Genomic DNA, 18417 nt, shown 5'->3' with positions numbered 1-18417 from the left:
AGGCTGTGCTGCCCCGAATTTCTGGTAGGTGTTCTGGGCGGCTTCGTCAGGTCAAAGGGTCAGATTCCATCCAGGCTGAGATGTGCGTAAGTCACACTTCTTTAATGGTCCCTTGGCTGTGTTTTAGGGGGCTCTCTTAGCAATACTGACTCCATTTTGATTTTCCTTTCACAAATGTAGGGGAGATTACTAACTACAGTTGTAAATAGCTTACAAAAATTTGCAACAACAAAGGTATTAAGATGAATTTAACCAGTATGAACCTTTTTTAGTTTAGGTGAAAATAAATTAAAATGAAAACAGAACGTTCTTCTTAGGGAAAGCAATGAAATCAGCTATTGCTGATTGCTAAATTTAGATATGATTATAATGTTTATTTTTTTAGGATTTGACTTTAATTTTCCCCCTTCAAAACTGAAATGAGGTTAAGCTCTTAATTATTTGGTATTAGACTAATGAATAATTCCAAACCTCTGTTTTCAGTTTTCTTTTCAATAGCTGCCAGTGTATGTTTGAACCTTGAAATGGAAGCTGATTAACATTTTTAAGGGTTGTCTTCATCTTCAAAATCAACACAGACTGCTTCTGTATGATCTTGATTAAATATTTGTGTAAAACCAGGCCAGTGAGGGTGGGGACTATTTTGTTTCCTTGCGTCATACGGTTTTCATTAAGTTTTTTGCATTTAAGTCAGTTTTATTTTTCAGTTGATGTAGGCACAGAGAGAGTTGTCTTGTAGGTTGCTTTAGGTCATTGAGTCATTGCTGCCTTGCAGTAACCCTGACAGACTTCATAAGCTGCTAAATTTTTATCAATCCAGTCTTAGATGTCAAGACATCCAGACTTAGCTGTCAACACAACTTCCATCTGATGGTGGTAAATATCTGTGCCTCACATGTACAGTATGATTAACTGTCTCTTACATTACATTTATACCAAGGTTAAGAAAGGGAAGTACATTTAATTTCCTTCAAATCTCGGACCTCTATCTAAACTTTCTCATTTGTAGTGTTGTAGTCAGTGGTTAACAATGATTCAAATCCAGAACTCTCTTGGTTTTTTATTCCTGTTGTAAACATAATACATCATATTGCCACTACTTCTATTTTACAAATAAAACAAAAACTTTTAATTCTCATGATGTCTTAACATTTAATGAAATCTGTCTAGGGATCACCCTAGGCAAATTTTACCAACAAATGACACATTTGGAATTTGCTTCAAGCTTTCTCCTTTTCTTATATTAATCTCTGATCTACCTTTTCTTTGTGGGTGCTCCAAGCATTTAGGAAGTTTTCTACTTAATGGTTAAGTCATCTTTATGGAAAAGATCCAGTAAGTTGAAATTATGTAAATCTGTTGTGTGAGATAATTTGCCCAAGTTTTGACTTTCATAGAAACTATCTGAAAGTGTATTCAGTTGTTTTCAGTGTACTTTAGTACTCATTCTACTGTGTAATTTTTAGGTTATAACAGATGACTTAGTAATATATTTTGTTCATATTGATTAAGTCGTAGAGCAGTGTAGTATTATGGAAAGAACTTGGGCTTTGGAATCAAATGGATCTGGATTTAAGTATTGACTCAGCCGTTTATTAACTCTGACTTAAATAAGTTGCTTCACTTCTTTGAGCCTTAGTTTCCTTATTAAAGATGAGAAGGACGATGGCAATCTGGCTAGGAAACTTAAGAGAATGAGAAGCAAGGGAATATTATATAAAGTGTCTGGCACATAATAGCTTCATAGTATAATTCTTTTTTTCATTGAATAAGTTAGAAAGGAAAGCAGAATCATTATGGTTAATAAAACCAGAAAGGTTTCTTGGGAGAGATTTTTTTAGGAAGATGTTGGAGGAGGCTTGTAAAACTTGGGATTTGTGGAAATGATTGAAGAATAGTTGGTTTTCTCCTTGTTGTCCTGTTTTTTCCTTTTTAAATTAATTTTTACTTAGGCATGTAGTTTAAAAGACCACATTTTGCCAAAAAGTTCATTATCAAATAAAGCAGTTTTCTGCCCCATTCTGTCTGCTCTGCACGGCTCTGACCCCAGGGCAACCTGGGCAACCAGGACAGCTGGCTCCTGTGGCTAGTTCTGCTGGCACTTACACATCTCATATTCCCGACTATCACACAGCCAGATCTTTTGATTTGTCAATTTGAGGTGTTACCTATTGGCTTTCTCTTACTGTAGGCAAAGATTTCATTCCTCTCACACAGTCTGTTTCCTCCCGGCTGTCCTTTCAATATAGCTAGTTTATAATTTTTTGCTAATTCAGTGTTCAACATATATTATTATGCCTGTACAAGTATTATTTACAGCTAAAGATTGTAATATTCCTTACTTACGTTTCCTTTCTATTTGTTTTCCCTGACATGAATAATCGCCTTGATTTTCATATTTAACTTCCACAATTTATTTAGTTTTTCAAAATCAAATTACCTCAGGTAATGTATCTATTATAAAAACTTTCTTGGAGACATTCTCTCCTAGAATCCTCTGTTTTCCTTTTTCTGGGTTGATTGCTGTCTTGGGCCGCTTCACAGTTGTCATCCTGGGACGTAAATTTCTTCTGATCCTTGGAATGTCTGCTGGATTGGATTCCCTGTTTCCTGGATCTCGTATCTTCTTCTTTCTTGGTTTACTCCCACTGTTTCGGTAAAGCATAGCCTCTAGGGGTTTTGTCCAGTTAAAATGATGGGACTGTGGCAGTTGGCTGGTGATGACAGCTCTCGGCAGCCTTTCCCGAGGTCACTGCTGCAAGCTTTCCTCCCTGCCTGACTGTAGTCACCGTGCTGGAGTCTCCATTCAGTCTCATCCTGGACATGCCCTTCTCTTTCCTGCGTTGGATGTCCTGATTTTTTTCTTTCCTGTGTCTTTCTCTTCTTGATTTACTCCAGCTTTTTGTGGAGGACATTCTCAGTAGTTTCTCGAGAAAGGCTTAGTTGGAAGTAAAGTTTTGGGTACCTCATGTGTCTGAAAGTGCCCCTATTCTGTCCTCACACTTGAATAACAGTGCATCTGGGTATTAAATGTTCAATTGGAAATTCTTTTCTTTTAGCATTTGGAAAGCATTCATCTATTGCTTTTTTGCTTACAGTGTTGCTGTAGGAAAATCTGAATCTTATTCTGATTCCTGATCATCTGTATGTATGTGATTTATTTGTTTGCTTTCTGGCAGCTTATAGCACGTTCTTTTAGCACCGCCTTGTTCTGAAATTTTACATGGTGTCCTTGATGTGGCTCAATTTTTCTTTAGTGTTTTGGACATTCAGGAGGGCTCCTTTAACTCTGGAAATGTGTGTGCTTCACTTTCGGGAAATTTTCTGGAAGTATTTCATCGATTTTCCTCCTCTCCATTTTTGCATATCTCTGTCTGTAGACCTGTTATTTGTATGTTAAACCTCTTGGACTGGTTCTCCGATTATCTTACTTTTTCTTCTGTTTTCCATCACGTTTTTCTTTTTACTCTTTTCTGCGTGATTTCCTTAACTTTATCTTCTCACCCTTATAATTTTTTTATTTCTGCCATCGCGTTTTAAATTTCAAGCTCTTTGTTATTCTCTTAATGTTTATTTTAAAATAGTAACTGTTCTCGCTTTGTGGATGCAATATAATCTTCTAACTCTTCAAGCATATTAATGGTATTTTCCCCTAAATTTTCTTTATTTGAATAGTTCCTTTTTTTTTTTTTTTTAAGAAATAAGTGAAAAAGCTCAATTCCCACTCATCTCCAGTGATCATATCAGGAGGATTATGAGAAATACTATTAATATGGACTATGCCCCAGGCACTAAAAACCAAACCACACCCAGGCAGTATTGTCCTGTCATGCATTTTGTCCTAGCAGAATCATCTTGTTTTCCCCAGAGCTTCTTGTTTTTGTAAAAGACACTAAAAGCAACTGACTAAAGTTTATCCAGTATATTCTTTTTTTAATTTAATTTTATTTATTTTTTTAAACAGCAGATTCTTATTAATTACCTGTTTTATACATATTAGTGTGTATATGTCAATCGCAATCTCCCAGTTCATCCCACCACCACCCCTCCCCCTCCCCCGCCACTTTCCCCCCTTGGAGTCCATACGTTTGTTCTCTACATCTGTGTCTCAATTTCTGCCCTGCAGACCAGTTCATCTGTACCATTTTTCTAGGTTCCACATATATGCGTTAATATACGATATTTGTTTTTCTCTTTCTGACTTACTTCACTCTATATGACAGACTGTAGATCCATCCACGTCTCTACAAATGACTCAATTTCGTTCCTTTTAATGGCTGAGTAATATTCCATTGTATATATATGTACCACATCTTCTTTATCCATTCGTCTGTCGATGGGCATTTAGGTTGCTTCCATGACCTGGCTATTGTAAATAGTGCTGCAATGAACATTGGGGTGCATGTGTCTTTTTGAATTATGGTTTTCTCAGGGTATATGCCCAGTAGTGGGATTACTGGGTCATATGGTAGTTCTATTTTTAGCTTTTTAAGGAACCTCCATACTGTTCTCCATAGTGGCTGTATCAATTTACATTCCCACCAAAAGTGCAAGAGGGTTCCCTTTTCTCCACACCCTCTCCAGCATTTGTTGTTTGTAGATTTTCTGTGGATGCCCATTCTAACTGGTGTGAGGTGATACCTCATGGTAGTTTTGATTTGCATTTCTCTAATAATTAGTGATGTTGAGCAGCTTTTCATGTGCTTCTTGGCCATCTGTATGTCTTCTTTGGAGAAATGTCTTTTTAGGTCCTTTTTTGGATTGGTTGTTTGTTTTTTTAATATTGAGCTGCATGAGCTGTTTATATATTTTGGAGATTAATCCTTTGTCCGTTGATTCATTTGCAAATGTTTTCTCCCATTCTGAGGGTTGTCTTTGCATCTTGTTTGTAGTTTCCTTTGCTTTGCAAAAGCTTTGAAGTTTCATTAGGTCCCATTTGTTTATTTTTGTTTTTATTTCCATTACTCTAGGAGATGGATCAAAAAAGATCTTGCTGTGATTTATATCAAAGAGTGTTCTTCCTATGTTTTCCTCTAAGAGTTTTATAGTGTCTGGTCTTACATTTAGGTCTCTAATCCATTTTGAGTTTATTTTTGAGTGTGGTGTTAGGGAGTGTTCTAATTTCATTCTTTTACATGTAGCTGTCCAGTTTTCCCAGCACCACTTATTGAAGAGGCTGTCTTTTCTCCATTGTATATCCTTGCCTCCTTTGTCATAGATTAGTTGACCATAGGTGCGTGGGTTTATCTCTGGGCTTTCTGTCCTGTTCCATTGATCTATATTTCTGTTTTTGTGCCAGTACCATACTGTCTTGATTACTGTAGCTTTGTAGTATAGTCTGAAGTCAGGGAGTCTGATTCCTCCAGCTCCGTTTTTTTCGCTCAAGATGCTTTGGCTATTCGGGATCTTTTGTGTCTCCATACAAATTTTAAGATTTTTTTGTTCTAGTTCTGTAAAAAATGCCATTGGTAATTTGATAGGGATTACATTGAATCTGTAGATTGCTTTGGATAATATAGTCATTTTCACAATATTGATTCTTCCAATCCAAGAACATGGTATATCTCTCCATCTGTTTGTATCATCTTTAATTTCTTTCAGCAGTGTCTTATAGTTTTCTGAGTACAGGTCTTTTACCTCCCTTAGATAGGTTTATTCCTAGGTATTTTATTCTTTATGTTGCAGTGGTAAATGGGATTGTTTCCTTAATTTCTGTTTCGGATCTTTTGTTGTTAGTGTATAGGAATGCAGGAGATTTCTGTGCATTAATTTTGTATCCTGCAACTTTACCAAACTCACTGATTAGCTCTAGTAGTTTTCTGGTGGCCTCTTTAGGATTCTCTATGTATAGTATCATGTCATCTGCAAACAGTGACAGTTTTACTACTTCTTTTCCAATTTGTATTCCTTTTATTTCTCTTTCTTCTCTGATTGCCATGGCTAGGACTTCCAAAACTATGTTGACTAATAGTGGTGAGAGTGGACATCCTTGTCTTGTTCCTGATCTTAGAGGAAATGCTTTCAGTTTTTGAGAATGAGAATGATGAGAATGATCTTGAGAATTGAGAATGATGTTTGCTATGGGTTTGTCGTATATGGCCTTTATTATGTTGAGGTAGGTTCCCTCTATGCCCACTTTCTGGAGAGTTTTTATCATAACTCGGTGTTGAATTTTGTCAAAAGCTTTTTCTGCATCTATTGAGATGATCATATGGTTTTTATTCTTCAATTTGTTAATATGGTGTATCACATTGATTGATTTGCGTATATTGAAGAATCCTTGCATCCCTGGGATAAATCCCACTTGATCGTGGTGTATGATCCTTTTAATGTGTTGTTGGATTCTGTTTGCTAGTATTTTGTTGAGGATTTTTGCATCTATATTCATCAGTGATATTGGTCTGTAATTGGTCTGTAATTTTTCTTTTTTTGTAGTGTCTTTGTCTGGTTTTGGTATCAGGGTGATGGTGGCCTCATAGAATGAGTTTGGGAGTGTTCCTTCCTGTGCAAATTTTTGGAAGAGTTTGAGAAGGATGGGTGTTAGCTCTTCTCTAAATATTTGATAGAATTCACCTGTGAAGCCATCTGGTCCTGGACTTTTGTTTGTTGGAAGTTTTTAATCGCAGTTTCAATTTCACTACTTGTGATTGGTCTGTTCATATTTTCTATTTCTTCCTGGTTCAGTTTTGGAAGGTTATACCTTTCTAAAAGTTTGTCCGTTTCTTCCAGGTTGTCCATTTTATTGGCATAGAGTTGCTTATAGTAGTCTCTTAGGATGCTTTGCATTTCTGCGGTATCTGTTGTAACTTCTCCTTTTTCATTTCTAATTTTATTGATTTGAGTCCTCTCCCTCTTTTTCTTGATGAGTCTGGCTAATGGTTTATCGATTTTGTTTATCTTCTCAAAGAACCAGCTTTTAGTTTTATTGATTTTTGCTATTGTCTTCTTTGTTTCTGTTTCATTTATTTCTGCTCTGATCTTTATGATTTCTTTCCTTCTACTAACTTTGGGTTTTGTTTGTTCTTCTTTCTCTAGTTCCTCTAGGTGTAAAGTTAGGTTGTTTATTTGAGATGTTTGTTGTTTCTTGAGGTAGGATTGTATTGCTATAAACTTCCCTCTTAGAACTTCCTTTGCTGCATCCCATAGGTTTTGGTTCGTCATGTTTTCATTGTCATTTGTCTCTAGGTATTTTTTGATTTCCTCTTTGATTTCTTCAATGATCTCTTGGTTATTTAGTAACGTATTGTTTAGCCTCCATGTGTTTGTGTTTTTTACGCTTTTTTCCCTGTAATTGATTTCTAATCTCATAGCGTTTTGGTCAGAAAAGATGCTTGATATGATATCAGTCTTCTTAAATTTACTGAGGCTTGATTTGTGACCCAAGATGTGATCTATCCTGGAGAATGTTCCGTGGGCACTTGAGAAGAAAGTGTAATCTGCTGTTTTTGGATAGAATGTCCTATAAATATTAATTAAATCTATCTGGTCTATTGTGTCATTTAAAGCTTGTGGTTCCTTATTAATTTTCTGTTTGGATGATCTGTCCATTGGTGTAAATGAGGTGTTAAAGTCCCCCACTAATACTGTGTTACTGTCGATTTCCTCTTTTATCACTGTTAGCAGTTGCCTTATGTATTGAGGTGCTCCTATGTTGGGTGCATATATATGTATAATTGTTATGTCTTCTTCTTGGATTGATCCCTTGATCATTATGTAATGTCCTTCCTTGTCTCTTGTAACATTCTTTATTTTAAAGTCTATTTTATCTGATATGAGTATTGCTACTCCAGCTTTCTTTTGATTTCCATTTTTTTTTTTTAAGATAAAAGACTTTTTTTTTTTAAATTTTTATTTATTTATTTATTTATTTATGGCTGTGTTGGGTCTTCGTTTCTGTGCGAGGGCTTTCTCTAGTTGCAGCAAGCAGGGGCCACTCCTCATCGCGGTGCGCGGGCCTCTCACTATCGCGGCCTCTCTTGTTGCGGAGCACAGGCTCCAGACGCGCAGGCTCAGTAATTGTGGCTCACGGGCCCAGTTGCTCCGCGGCATGTGGGATCTTCCCAGACCAGGGCTCGAACCCGCGTCCCCTGCATTGGCAGGCAGACTCTCAACCACTGCGCCACCAGGGAAGCCCTTGATTTCCATTTGCATGGAATACCTTTTTCCATCCCCTCACTTTCAGTCTGTATATGTCCCTAGGTCTGAAGTGGGTCTGTCATAGACAGCATATATATGGGTCTTGTTTTTGTATCCATTCAGCAAGCCTGTGTCTTTTGGTTGGAGCATTTAATCCATTCACGCTTAAGGTAATTATCGATATGTATGCTCCTATTACCGTTTTCTTAATTGTTTTGGGTTTGTTTTTGTAGGTCCTTTTCTTCTCTTGTGTTTCCCACTTAGAGAAGTTCCTTTAGCGTTTGTTGTAGAGCTGGTTTGGTGGTGCTGAATTCTCTTGGCTTTTGTTTGTCTGTAAAGCTTTTGACTTCTTCATCGAATCTGAATGAGATGCTTGCCAGGTAGAGTAATCTTGGTTGTAGGTTCTTCCCTTTCATCACTTTAAATATGTCATGCCACTCCCTTCTGGCTTGTAGAGTTTCTGCTGAGAAATCAGCTGTTAACCTTATGGGAGTTCCCTTGTATGTTATTTGTCGTTTTTCCCTTGCTGCTTTCAATAATTTTTCTTTGTCTTTAATTTTTGCCAATTTGATTACTGTGTGTCTCGGCGTGTTTCTCCTTGGGTTTATCTTGTGTGGGACTCTCTGTGCTTCTTGGACTTGGGTGGCTATTTCCTTTCCCATGTTAGGGAAGTTTTCGACTATAATCTCTTCAGATATTTTCTCTTGTCCTTTCTCTCTCTCTTCTCCTTCTGGGACCCCTATAATGCGAATGTTGTTCCGTTTAATGTTGTCCCAGAGGTCTCTTAGGCTGTCTTCAATTCTTTTCATTCTTTTTTCTTTATTCTGTTCCACAGCAGTGAATTCCACCACTCTGTCTTCCAGGTCACTTATCTGTTCTTCTGCCTCAGTTATTCTGCTGTTGATTCCTTCTAGTGTATTTTTCATTTCAGTTATTGTACTGTTCATCTCTGTTTGTTTGTTCTTTAATTCTTCTAGGTCTTTGTTAAACATTTCTTGCATCTTCTCGATCTTTGCCTCCATTCTTTTTCTGAGGTCCTGGATCATCTTCAGTATCATTATTCTGAATTCTTTTTCTGGAAGGTTGCCTATCTGCGCTTCATTTAGTTGTTTTTCTGGGGTTTTATCTTGTTCCTTCATCTGGTACATAGCCCTCTGCCTTTTCATCTTGTCTGTCTCTCTGTGAATGTGGTTTTTGTGCCACAGGCTGCAGGATTGTAATTCTTCTTGCTTCTGCTATCTGCCTGAATAGTTTCTTTTTCCTGCAAGTTGCTTTTTATTTTTTTATTTTTCATTTATTTATTTATTTATTGAATTTTATTTTATTTATTTATTATACAGGAGGTTCTTATTAGTTATCTATTTTATACATATTAGTGTATATATGTCAATCCAATCTCCCAAGCAAGTTGCTTTTTAAATGTTTGTGTTTGTTTATGTTATTCTCTGTCTTCTTTCTGATAAACCTTAGTTGTCTGTTCATGACTAGAACAAATAATCCTAAAGAAGGTTACTGGAAACTCTGAGTATGTGTATATTGTCCACATGACATGTGAGCTTTAATGTAGGCTTCTCTCGGTGGGTTACTTATTATTAACTGGTCAGATTTTCTAGAGTATTCCTGATCTCCTGCCTGGAGAAAAAAGATCTGCTGACCAGCATTTTGGGAGCCCAATGTGAGAAGAAGCCTGGGACTCATTGTTGGGGGTGGAGTGTGTGTGTGTGTGTGTGTGTGTGTGTGTGTGTGTGTGTGTAACTTAATCCCCTGGTTTTGGTACTGCACCTATGCCTTCATCTGTGCTAGCTCATAACCTCTCCAGGGGTTAAACCTCAAGTGTTCTGCCAGGGGAGTGTGGAGTGGGGAGCGGATCTAGAGACCTGATTGTTTCTTAAGATAACTTTCACCCAATTCTCTTTATTTTGGTTCCTCTGTTCCTACCCTCACTTCCAGAAGTACCCAGAACTGCCCGTGTCTAGGTTTTTGTTTTTTCCCCTGAGCATTCTGCAGCGTGAGTTGGGTTAGCTGTCAGCCTGACGGTTGCAGGCGTAGGATTCACCTTCCTTGGCTTTGCCAAGACACTTTCCTCCAGTCCATCTGCTTCCACCTTCTACAATTTTGTTGCTGTTTTTTCTCTTTGGATCTTGTCCTTGTGGATTATGTCTTTAAAACAACAGTCACTGTTCCATGGTTGCTTAAGCTGTGCCGTTGAGCAGGACTCGTTTATGTTCAAACAGCCACCTCAACACGGATCCCCTGCCTTTTTTCTTGCTGCATATTTCTTCAGCATGTGGAGGCATTTGAAGTTAAAGGGTCATCTTGAGAGATGTTTTTTTTCTTGAGCTGCCATCTTGAGAGATACTATAGAAAATACCTGTTTTTAAACTATGTTAACCTACACTTGTTAGTACTAAAGTTTATGTTGTCTGTTTTTTTCTCCATATTGTTGCTTTGTGGTATAAAAATGCCACTGTAATGTAGCTTGAATGATGGCAGTCTGTCAAGCGTCCAGTGCTGTGTCTGACATTGGATTCCAAAATCTGAAATCCTTTCTCTCTCAGCCGTAAAGTGTACTTAGTCTTACAGCAGTGAAAGAAGACTGTCACTAAGACATACGTGTCCTTTTATTTGGTGGTTCTCAGGCTTTAGTGAGCCCCAGAAGCACTGGTGGGCTTGTTAAAACAGATTAAACCAGAGTTTCTGATTCAGTAGGTCCGGAGCAGGGCCCAAGTTTTGGGGGTTGTTTTTTTTTTAATGTTTCTGTATTTATGGGCCTGAGATTGTGAATTCCTAGCAAGTGATGCTGATGCCGGTGTGAGGGCCACACTTTGAGACGGACTGAAGCAGGCTCTATGAGTGCGTGGAAACCAGAACGCCACCACCAAGACCCCCAGTAAAGCTTTACTTCATTATCTTCAAGTTGGACAGTTGAGAAGAGCTTTGAATTTATGCTGTGATCGCTCTCTTTGCCTAAAACATACGTTTGCTTGATCGTCTTGATCGAGACAGTAGGTCTCACCATTTTAATTAATGAATCCTTTCCTTCGGTCCACTGTTATTCCTTTCTTTCTTTCTGAACTGCCTGTTTAAGATTTTGTCCTCGTCTCCCCTTCTTCCTTCCCTCCTTTCTTGTGGTGCCTGCGACTCTGTGATGCGGCAGCAGTTGGCTGTCAGGGTGAGCTCTCATGTAGAAGCAAGTCTGCATTGAGGTCGGTCACATGGGGTCTGCCTGCTCCGGGTCGGTAACGTGTTCATAGCATGTTGGGTGTAGTTATTTAAACATGGAGCCTTACCATTAAGCTTGTGCATACTCGCATGTAAACACAAACATTAATGTCAGGCTGTCTTTACTAGTTAGTAATTTGTGTATGCCTATACCAGGAAGCATACACTTTTTAGAATTTAATTGAAAACTTTGAATAGTTAATTTGGCAGGAGAAGTGTTACAGTTATTGGTTCTAAGTGGATCTCTGTTCATTGGGAGCAACTCTCTCTTACTTAAGTAAGGTGAGGAGATTGGCAAAGAAAACTTCAGTTGAATCAGGGAAAATGTCCTTTTATCCAGTTAGGTAATTTAATCTGACAGAAGCAGAAATCGTTTTTAGGAATGTAGGTTTGACACTGTAGAGATGAGGGATGGGGAGGTGTTAGCATCCTCCGTGAGCAGCGTTATCAGTTGCCTTTCTACTTCATTACTCTCTATCAGTGCGGTGTGAAAAGCATTGGAACTGTCTTACTATTGGGTTTAACCTAGCACAGATGTTTTTGTTTCTTTATGCTGGTTAAATTATAGTATAAAGTGCACTGTTTGATTCACTTAGTCATTTCTGAAATCTTTGCTCACATTTATATGCTGTCCAGTCTTTGGGTTCTACTGAGGGACAAGCCCTGAGGAGTAAGCCAATAGGAGATTTTTCCTGTTTGTAATAGCGTCCTTTTTTTTTTTTTTTAAATGGTATGACTGTTTCAGGGCTATATTTTTTAAAATAAAAGATAGCTTCAGCAGAATTAGATAAGTAATCTCTTAACCCAGTAAATGTCTTTAACATCTTTTCCCTTAATAATTGCTTTTTATATGATTAATGGCTCCCATAAGGTAACAGTATTTTCTAACCAAATGGATTCTCGTATATTTAGAGAGATTTTTCCCCACGTTGTGTATTTCTGTGAATGGCATAAGTAGAAAAGCACAGACTGTTAGCTCCATGAAGACAGGGACTTTGTTTTGGTAATCACTCTGTTTCTAACACTAAGAAAGGTATTTGATATGCATTTCTCAGTAAATATTTGTGGAATGAAGGAAAGAAACCAGTTTAGAGTTCAGCATCCTGCATTACTTAATTAATGCCACAAGGTGGTACTGTTGTAGCATGAAATAAGAGGCTGTAATTCTTAGACTCTCTTACATAGTTTTATATAAATCCTATGAATAAACAAAATGAATTGACTACCTATTATGTTTATTGCCTGTTTCAGATATTTATGGTTTTAGCATGTGATTAGTCTTTTGAGTCCATGATTTGGGCAGGCAGTGAGATCATAACCTAAATAAAGAACATTTGGTTCAAATTTTTATCAAATGTTAAATGAGATAGCATCTATTAAAACCTAGCACAGTATCAGGTTAGTTTCATTTTCTCGCCTTTATTTTGGGTTAAAAACCTTTGTTAAATTTCTCTTTGTGTTAAAATAATTTGCCAAACATTTTCTAATAAGTTATCACTGAATGTTAAACGATATTTTGTGAGTCTGTTTTGATTGTCAGAAGATTTTAAAAATTGATACCAAACCTAGATTTTACTGTATTATACCCCCCACTGCAAAAAAAAAAAAAAAAAAGTTTAATTCTGCTTTCATGGTTCTTTCATAAGGCTGAAATATTTTAGCATAGTACTACGTATTTGTGCATATATGATCATAGTGCATAAATAAAGTCAGTCTATAATTTGTCTTGATTTCACTCCTATTGTAAAAGTGTTGACAGGTTTGTTTTATAGCTTGGAATTTTAAAATTTCCTTATGATGAAATTGACTTCTGAATATTTTGATTGTGTAATTTTCCACAGACTGAAGCAAAATCAGAAGAGGGCCCAGGATGGACTATCCTACGTGATAATTTCATGATGGGAGCATCCATGAAAGACTGGGACAAAGAAAGTGATGGACCAGATGACAACAGGCCGGGGTCTGGAAGTGACTCTGACACATAAAGCTATATAAGAAACACAGTTTCCATTTTATTTTTCCTAGAAAAATACTCATGCTCTGAAAGTTGGGGAATTATAAAGATACCATTTGTAAGAGAGCCAAAAGACTTTCACTATTATCAACTTCGGTGTTTCTCTTTTTCATGTAAACTTGGTTAAAGTGATATTTCAAACCTTGTATAATTTTAAGCATTGTTCTTTAGAACGTTTGTAGAAAGAAATATTTCTACTTGAGATATGCATTTTGCCAAGTTCGTTATAGGTTTACCTGTTGCTTTTGGATATTAGTGTTTTATTTAAGTATCACCAAGGGTTCTAGAAATGCAATATCAATTCATAATTAAAATGAACTCCTTGAAGTTAATATTTTTCAGCCTCTAACTTACAGACCTATATATGTATATTTTTTGTGGGGAAGGGTTGGTGGTTTTTTTTTGGTGAGCTATTGAGAAAACCTGTGTAGCAAAATTTTTAAATTATAGCATTTCTGATTTGGGGTGATGATTTTATTTTTAGACACTCTGGCAATTATGATTTAAGAAGCATCAAATTTCTACTTTTATATGATTTCCTTTTATATGCTAAGTAATATATATAAATAATGGCTTTGATTTATTTTAAGTGTTAGGTTATTTTTGTATGAGAGATTTACTGAGGTGGAAATTCTCATATTTAACTTATGCAATGAGGCATCATTTCTTAGGAAGCATATTTGACATGTTCTGGTTTCTCTTATTTTCCCTAAATATTTGAGTTAGCTTAAATTCTTTTTTCATGGACTGGCTGACCACTGAAATGGTAGGTAGACAACAGATAGTCTGCGTCAGATACTGCGTCTGATTTGAGACTTGATTCCTTATAGTTGTCTTAAAGATTATTAAATTGGGTGACTTTCAGAATCTAGGTGTTAAACAAAAAGAGAAGAGAAAAAGCAGGGCTATTTAATATCATTCCAAAATTTCTGTCAAACTGGGCCTAAGATGCAAACTTTGTAGGGGAATTATTTAATAAAAGTGATCTGTTCTTTTTTAAAAGGGTCCATCCCTTACTCCATCTTTCCATAGTAAAAATAGTTCCCTCCTACTACCAAATTGCACATGCTTGCATCTGTTATATATCGAAGGATAATCCTCCCCTCGAAACTATGCTAGAGCAGAGACGTTTATATTTGCAAACCCATTTGAGTGTTACAAGTATTATGTAACCAAAGTTAAATTAGTCCATGGCCTGGTATTTGTTATCCTAAAGGAAGGTATACATCTAAGATATCAAATGATTAAACCAGCAGAGCTCAAAGTACATTTTTGTATGTATCCAAACTTTTGAAATTTAGTGTCTTCTTAAATTATAGAACTGCTATTTTGTCAGTGTAATATAAGTAAATGTGAACAACTAGTCCTCAGTAGTAACGTGAGCATGATAAACATCTCAGTATAACTTAACACAGATAAATATTTCAGTACAACCTCACACGTAGATAATTTTGAAAAACAAATTTGCAGCACCTAAAAACTTTTATCTTCTCAGAATTAAAGCTTTTACTTTTTTTTTTGCTATTAATCTGTTTCTGAATCATATTAAAGCTTTGCAAAAATTCTTCTGCATAGGACATCAGGTGATAGAAATGGGTAAATAACTTCTTGTTTAGTAAAAAAGTTGTTTTTTAACATAAACTCATCGTATAGTCCTTAGTTTAGTTTAGAAAAATTGAGCAAGATTTTCAAACTGAAAGGAAGGAAGAGAATATTGGCAGATTTTCTTCTTTCAGAAATCATTTTATTCCAAAATAAAATTGAGTTGCTGCTATAAGAAAAAATAAATGTTTCACTTATGTTAGAAGGTGTAAAGCATATGTAAATCACATGAAATAGTTTTTATCATAAAGATAGGATGTTTTATATGTATTAATATTTCTGCATATTGGCGATCAAATATTTAAGCAAAATACCACCATATATGAATCTAAGGATGAGCATATTATTTTTAAAACTCTGTATCTTTAGATGGATTTTTTAAATAATCTAGCTGTGTCATCTCTACCCTAAATATTTTACCTACAACATTTATTTATTTATTTATTTATTTATTTATGGCTGCGTTGGGTCTTCGTTGCTGCGTGCGGGCTTTCTCTAGTTGTGGCGTGCGGGGGCTACTCTTTGTTGTGGTGCAGGGGCTTCTCATTGCGGTGGCTTCTCGTTGTGGAGCACGGGCTCTAGGCGCGCGGGCTTCAGTAGTTGTGGCACTCGGGCTCAGTAGTTGTGGCTCGCGGGCTCTAGAGTGCAGGCTCAGTAGTTGTGGCGCACGGGCTTAGTTGTTCTGCGGCATGTGGGATCTTCCCGGACCAGGGCTTGAACCTTTGTCCCCTGCATTGGCAGGCAGATTCTTAACCACTGCGCCACCTGGGAAGTTCCCCTACAACATTTAAATTCTGACATCAATCAGATAAATAATTCTGCACCTAACTTCTGATATTGTCTTTGAGTTCTTTAAGGAGGGAAAAGAGAACAGCATTACTATACCCCTCCCCCCCTGTAGTTATCTAAATATAACAATATTTGGATTTTATTTTTGGTAACTATTTAGGATAATAGAGTAATAAAAAGATTTTATTTTTGTTTGTTTAAAAAGAACAATGGAAAATAGTAACCAGGTAACCAGTACCTAGGTATTATCTTATTCCCTTATCTGGATATTCAGATGGCTAGGGTGAATGTTCTCAGTATTAGCATAGTTTAGTATTGCTTATGTTTTGCTTTTAGGCGTTGAAATCTCACAAAACTAATACCTGCTATAGACTGACAATAACTTAGAATCATTACAGTAGTTTAGTACTTTAACTTAGAATACTGAATTTATTTTCAAGTTACCTAGACTTCTACATAGATTAAGTATTATTCTACTCATTGAAAAATATATCCTGGAAACGCTTTGGATGGACTAATTCAAAGGCTCGCTTTCAGTACTTAGAACCTGAAATGACTCCATAGGAAGTTCTGGAAGATTTATTTGAGGGTAAGTCCAATCCTTTAAAATATTTTGTCTTTTATAATATGAATAAGTGGGTGAAAGGGAAAGTTTAAATATTGGAAAACCTCTTAAGGCTTTTCAGTCACTGTGTTTTGCACATATGAACATACTTAATATTCAGTGGCTGCCAACTAAACTAATCCTCCCTCCCGTGCTGGTCTTCAGGACGTGTAAATGCAGTCCTTAACCATAAAGCCATTTAATTGAGCTTCTAGACACCTAAAGATGTCCCAGTTAACATGTAACAGCAGAGAAGTCCTAAGGCTGAAGTGTGAACAGAAACGTGGACAAACTGAGGACCTTGTAAGGAATTGTAAGGCCTGAGAGAATGCCTATAAGGGACTCATCATAGAGCATAAATATTTAGAAGAGATAGGAGGAGGTCAAATAAGTAAGTTGATATTACATCTTTTGGATAACTTGTTTCTTCCCTATACGGATTTACTTATTTTATGTTATTTTATTATAGATGTTTATTAATATAAAATTATATTAATTATATTAATTTTAATATATATATAAACTGTATTAATATAAAATTATATAATATAAAAGAGTCATAAGTGAAATGGGATGGAAGTTTTATTTTTTCAGTTTTTTTTAATGATCACAGAGTACCATTATTGCACTTAGTATAGTGATATATTTGTGCCACGTGATTGCACTTTTAAAACATACATTTGAAAAATCAGTAGATACTTTTTAACATTTGTAATTTCTTAAGGAAGTGTGCACTTGTGTGTGTGTGTGTGTGTGTGTGTCTTAGTCCAGGACACTGTACCAGATACCATAGACTGGGTGGGAAAAACAACAAACATTTATTCTCATGGTTCTGGAGGCTGGGAAGTCCAAGATCAAGGTGCTGGGAAGTCCAAGATCAAGGTGCTGGCAGATTTGATGTCTGATGAGCACCCTCTTCCTGGTGTGTAGACAACTGACTTCTTGCTGTGTCTGCTTGAGGGAGAGAGAGGTCGTCTTTCTCAGTGTCTCTTTTATAAGGGCCTCATGACCTGCTTACCTCCTAAAGGGCTCCACCTCCAATATTATCATATTAGGAATAGAGCTTCTACCTATGAATTGTGGAAGGCGGGGGATCAAAAATTCAGTCCACAGCAATGCATAAAATAGCAAATGGTACATTTTAAAATTAGATGTGAAATAACTTTAGCTACCATTGATTCTTTTTTTTTAATAAATTATTTGTTTTTTTATTTTTGGCTGTGTTGTGTCTTCGTTGCTGCTTGCGGGTTTTCTCTAGTTGTGGTGAGCGGGGGCTACTCTTCATTGCAGTGCGCGGGCTTCTCATTGTCGTGGCTTCCCTTGTTGCGGAGCACGGGCTCTAGGCGCGCAGGCTTCAGTAGTTGTGGCACGTGGGCTCAGTAGTTGTGGCTTGCGGGCTCTAGAGCGCAGGCTCAGTAGTTGTGATGCACGGGCTTAGTTGCTCTGCGGCATACGGGATCTTCCCGGACCAGGGCTTGAACCCCTGTCCCCTGCATTGGCAGGCAGATTCTTAACTACTGCGCCACCAGGGAAGCCCTACCATTGATTCTTGACTTAAATTCCGTACTAGAATTAGAAAGTTAAGTGAAGTATTTATCTGGCATTAATTGAGCACCTGTTCCAGGAACTGTACTAGAATCATTTGAGTGATATTGTTTATGGCAAAATAAGGGGTAATTTTACTCCTGTAAAAATCAAAAAGTCAAATCTCCTGTTCCTTTTTAAAGTCGACTTCCTGCAGTACGTGCCCACTGTATGATTTGGATTGTGTGGCAATTTGGATTAACCGTGATAACTTGAAATAAATCAGTTATCTGTCATGACTTAAAAAATGTTTGTTAAAAGATAACCTTTTAAAAAACTATTATAGTGGAATCTAAGTTGTACATTAAAAAAACTATTGTAACAGAATTGTACAGTAATTGTACAGTAACAGGAGTCCTAGAATAATGAAGCTTGTCTAGGGGTGTGAAGAGGTTAATTTGTCGGTACTCTATCGATGTTAAGTTCATTTTTACTTGGAAACGGTTTTCAGTTGAAGGAAGCAGAG

General features: G+C 36.7%; 1 protein-coding gene across 1 annotated transcript in view; it reads left to right on the top strand.

Annotated features, from left to right (window-relative positions):
- RRP15 (ribosomal RNA processing 15 homolog) overlaps window positions 1-14887 on the top strand; it is a 48082-nt gene extending 33195 nt beyond the window's left edge. Inside the window, exon 5 of the mRNA XM_036826459.1 lies at window positions 13200-14887. Coding sequence (XP_036682354.1) covers window positions 13200-13343 — 144 coding nt within the window. The 3' untranslated portion in view covers window positions 13344-14887. The remainder of the gene's footprint in view (window positions 1-13199) is intronic.
- The last annotated feature ends 3530 nt before the right edge of the window (window positions 14888-18417 follow it).

Source organism: Balaenoptera musculus, chromosome 1 (genome assembly GCF_009873245.2).
Source record: "Balaenoptera musculus isolate JJ_BM4_2016_0621 chromosome 1, mBalMus1.pri.v3, whole genome shotgun sequence".
Lineage (NCBI taxonomy): Eukaryota > Metazoa > Chordata > Mammalia > Artiodactyla > Balaenopteridae > Balaenoptera > Balaenoptera musculus.
This window is presented reverse-complemented; position numbering and strand designations above follow the sequence as displayed.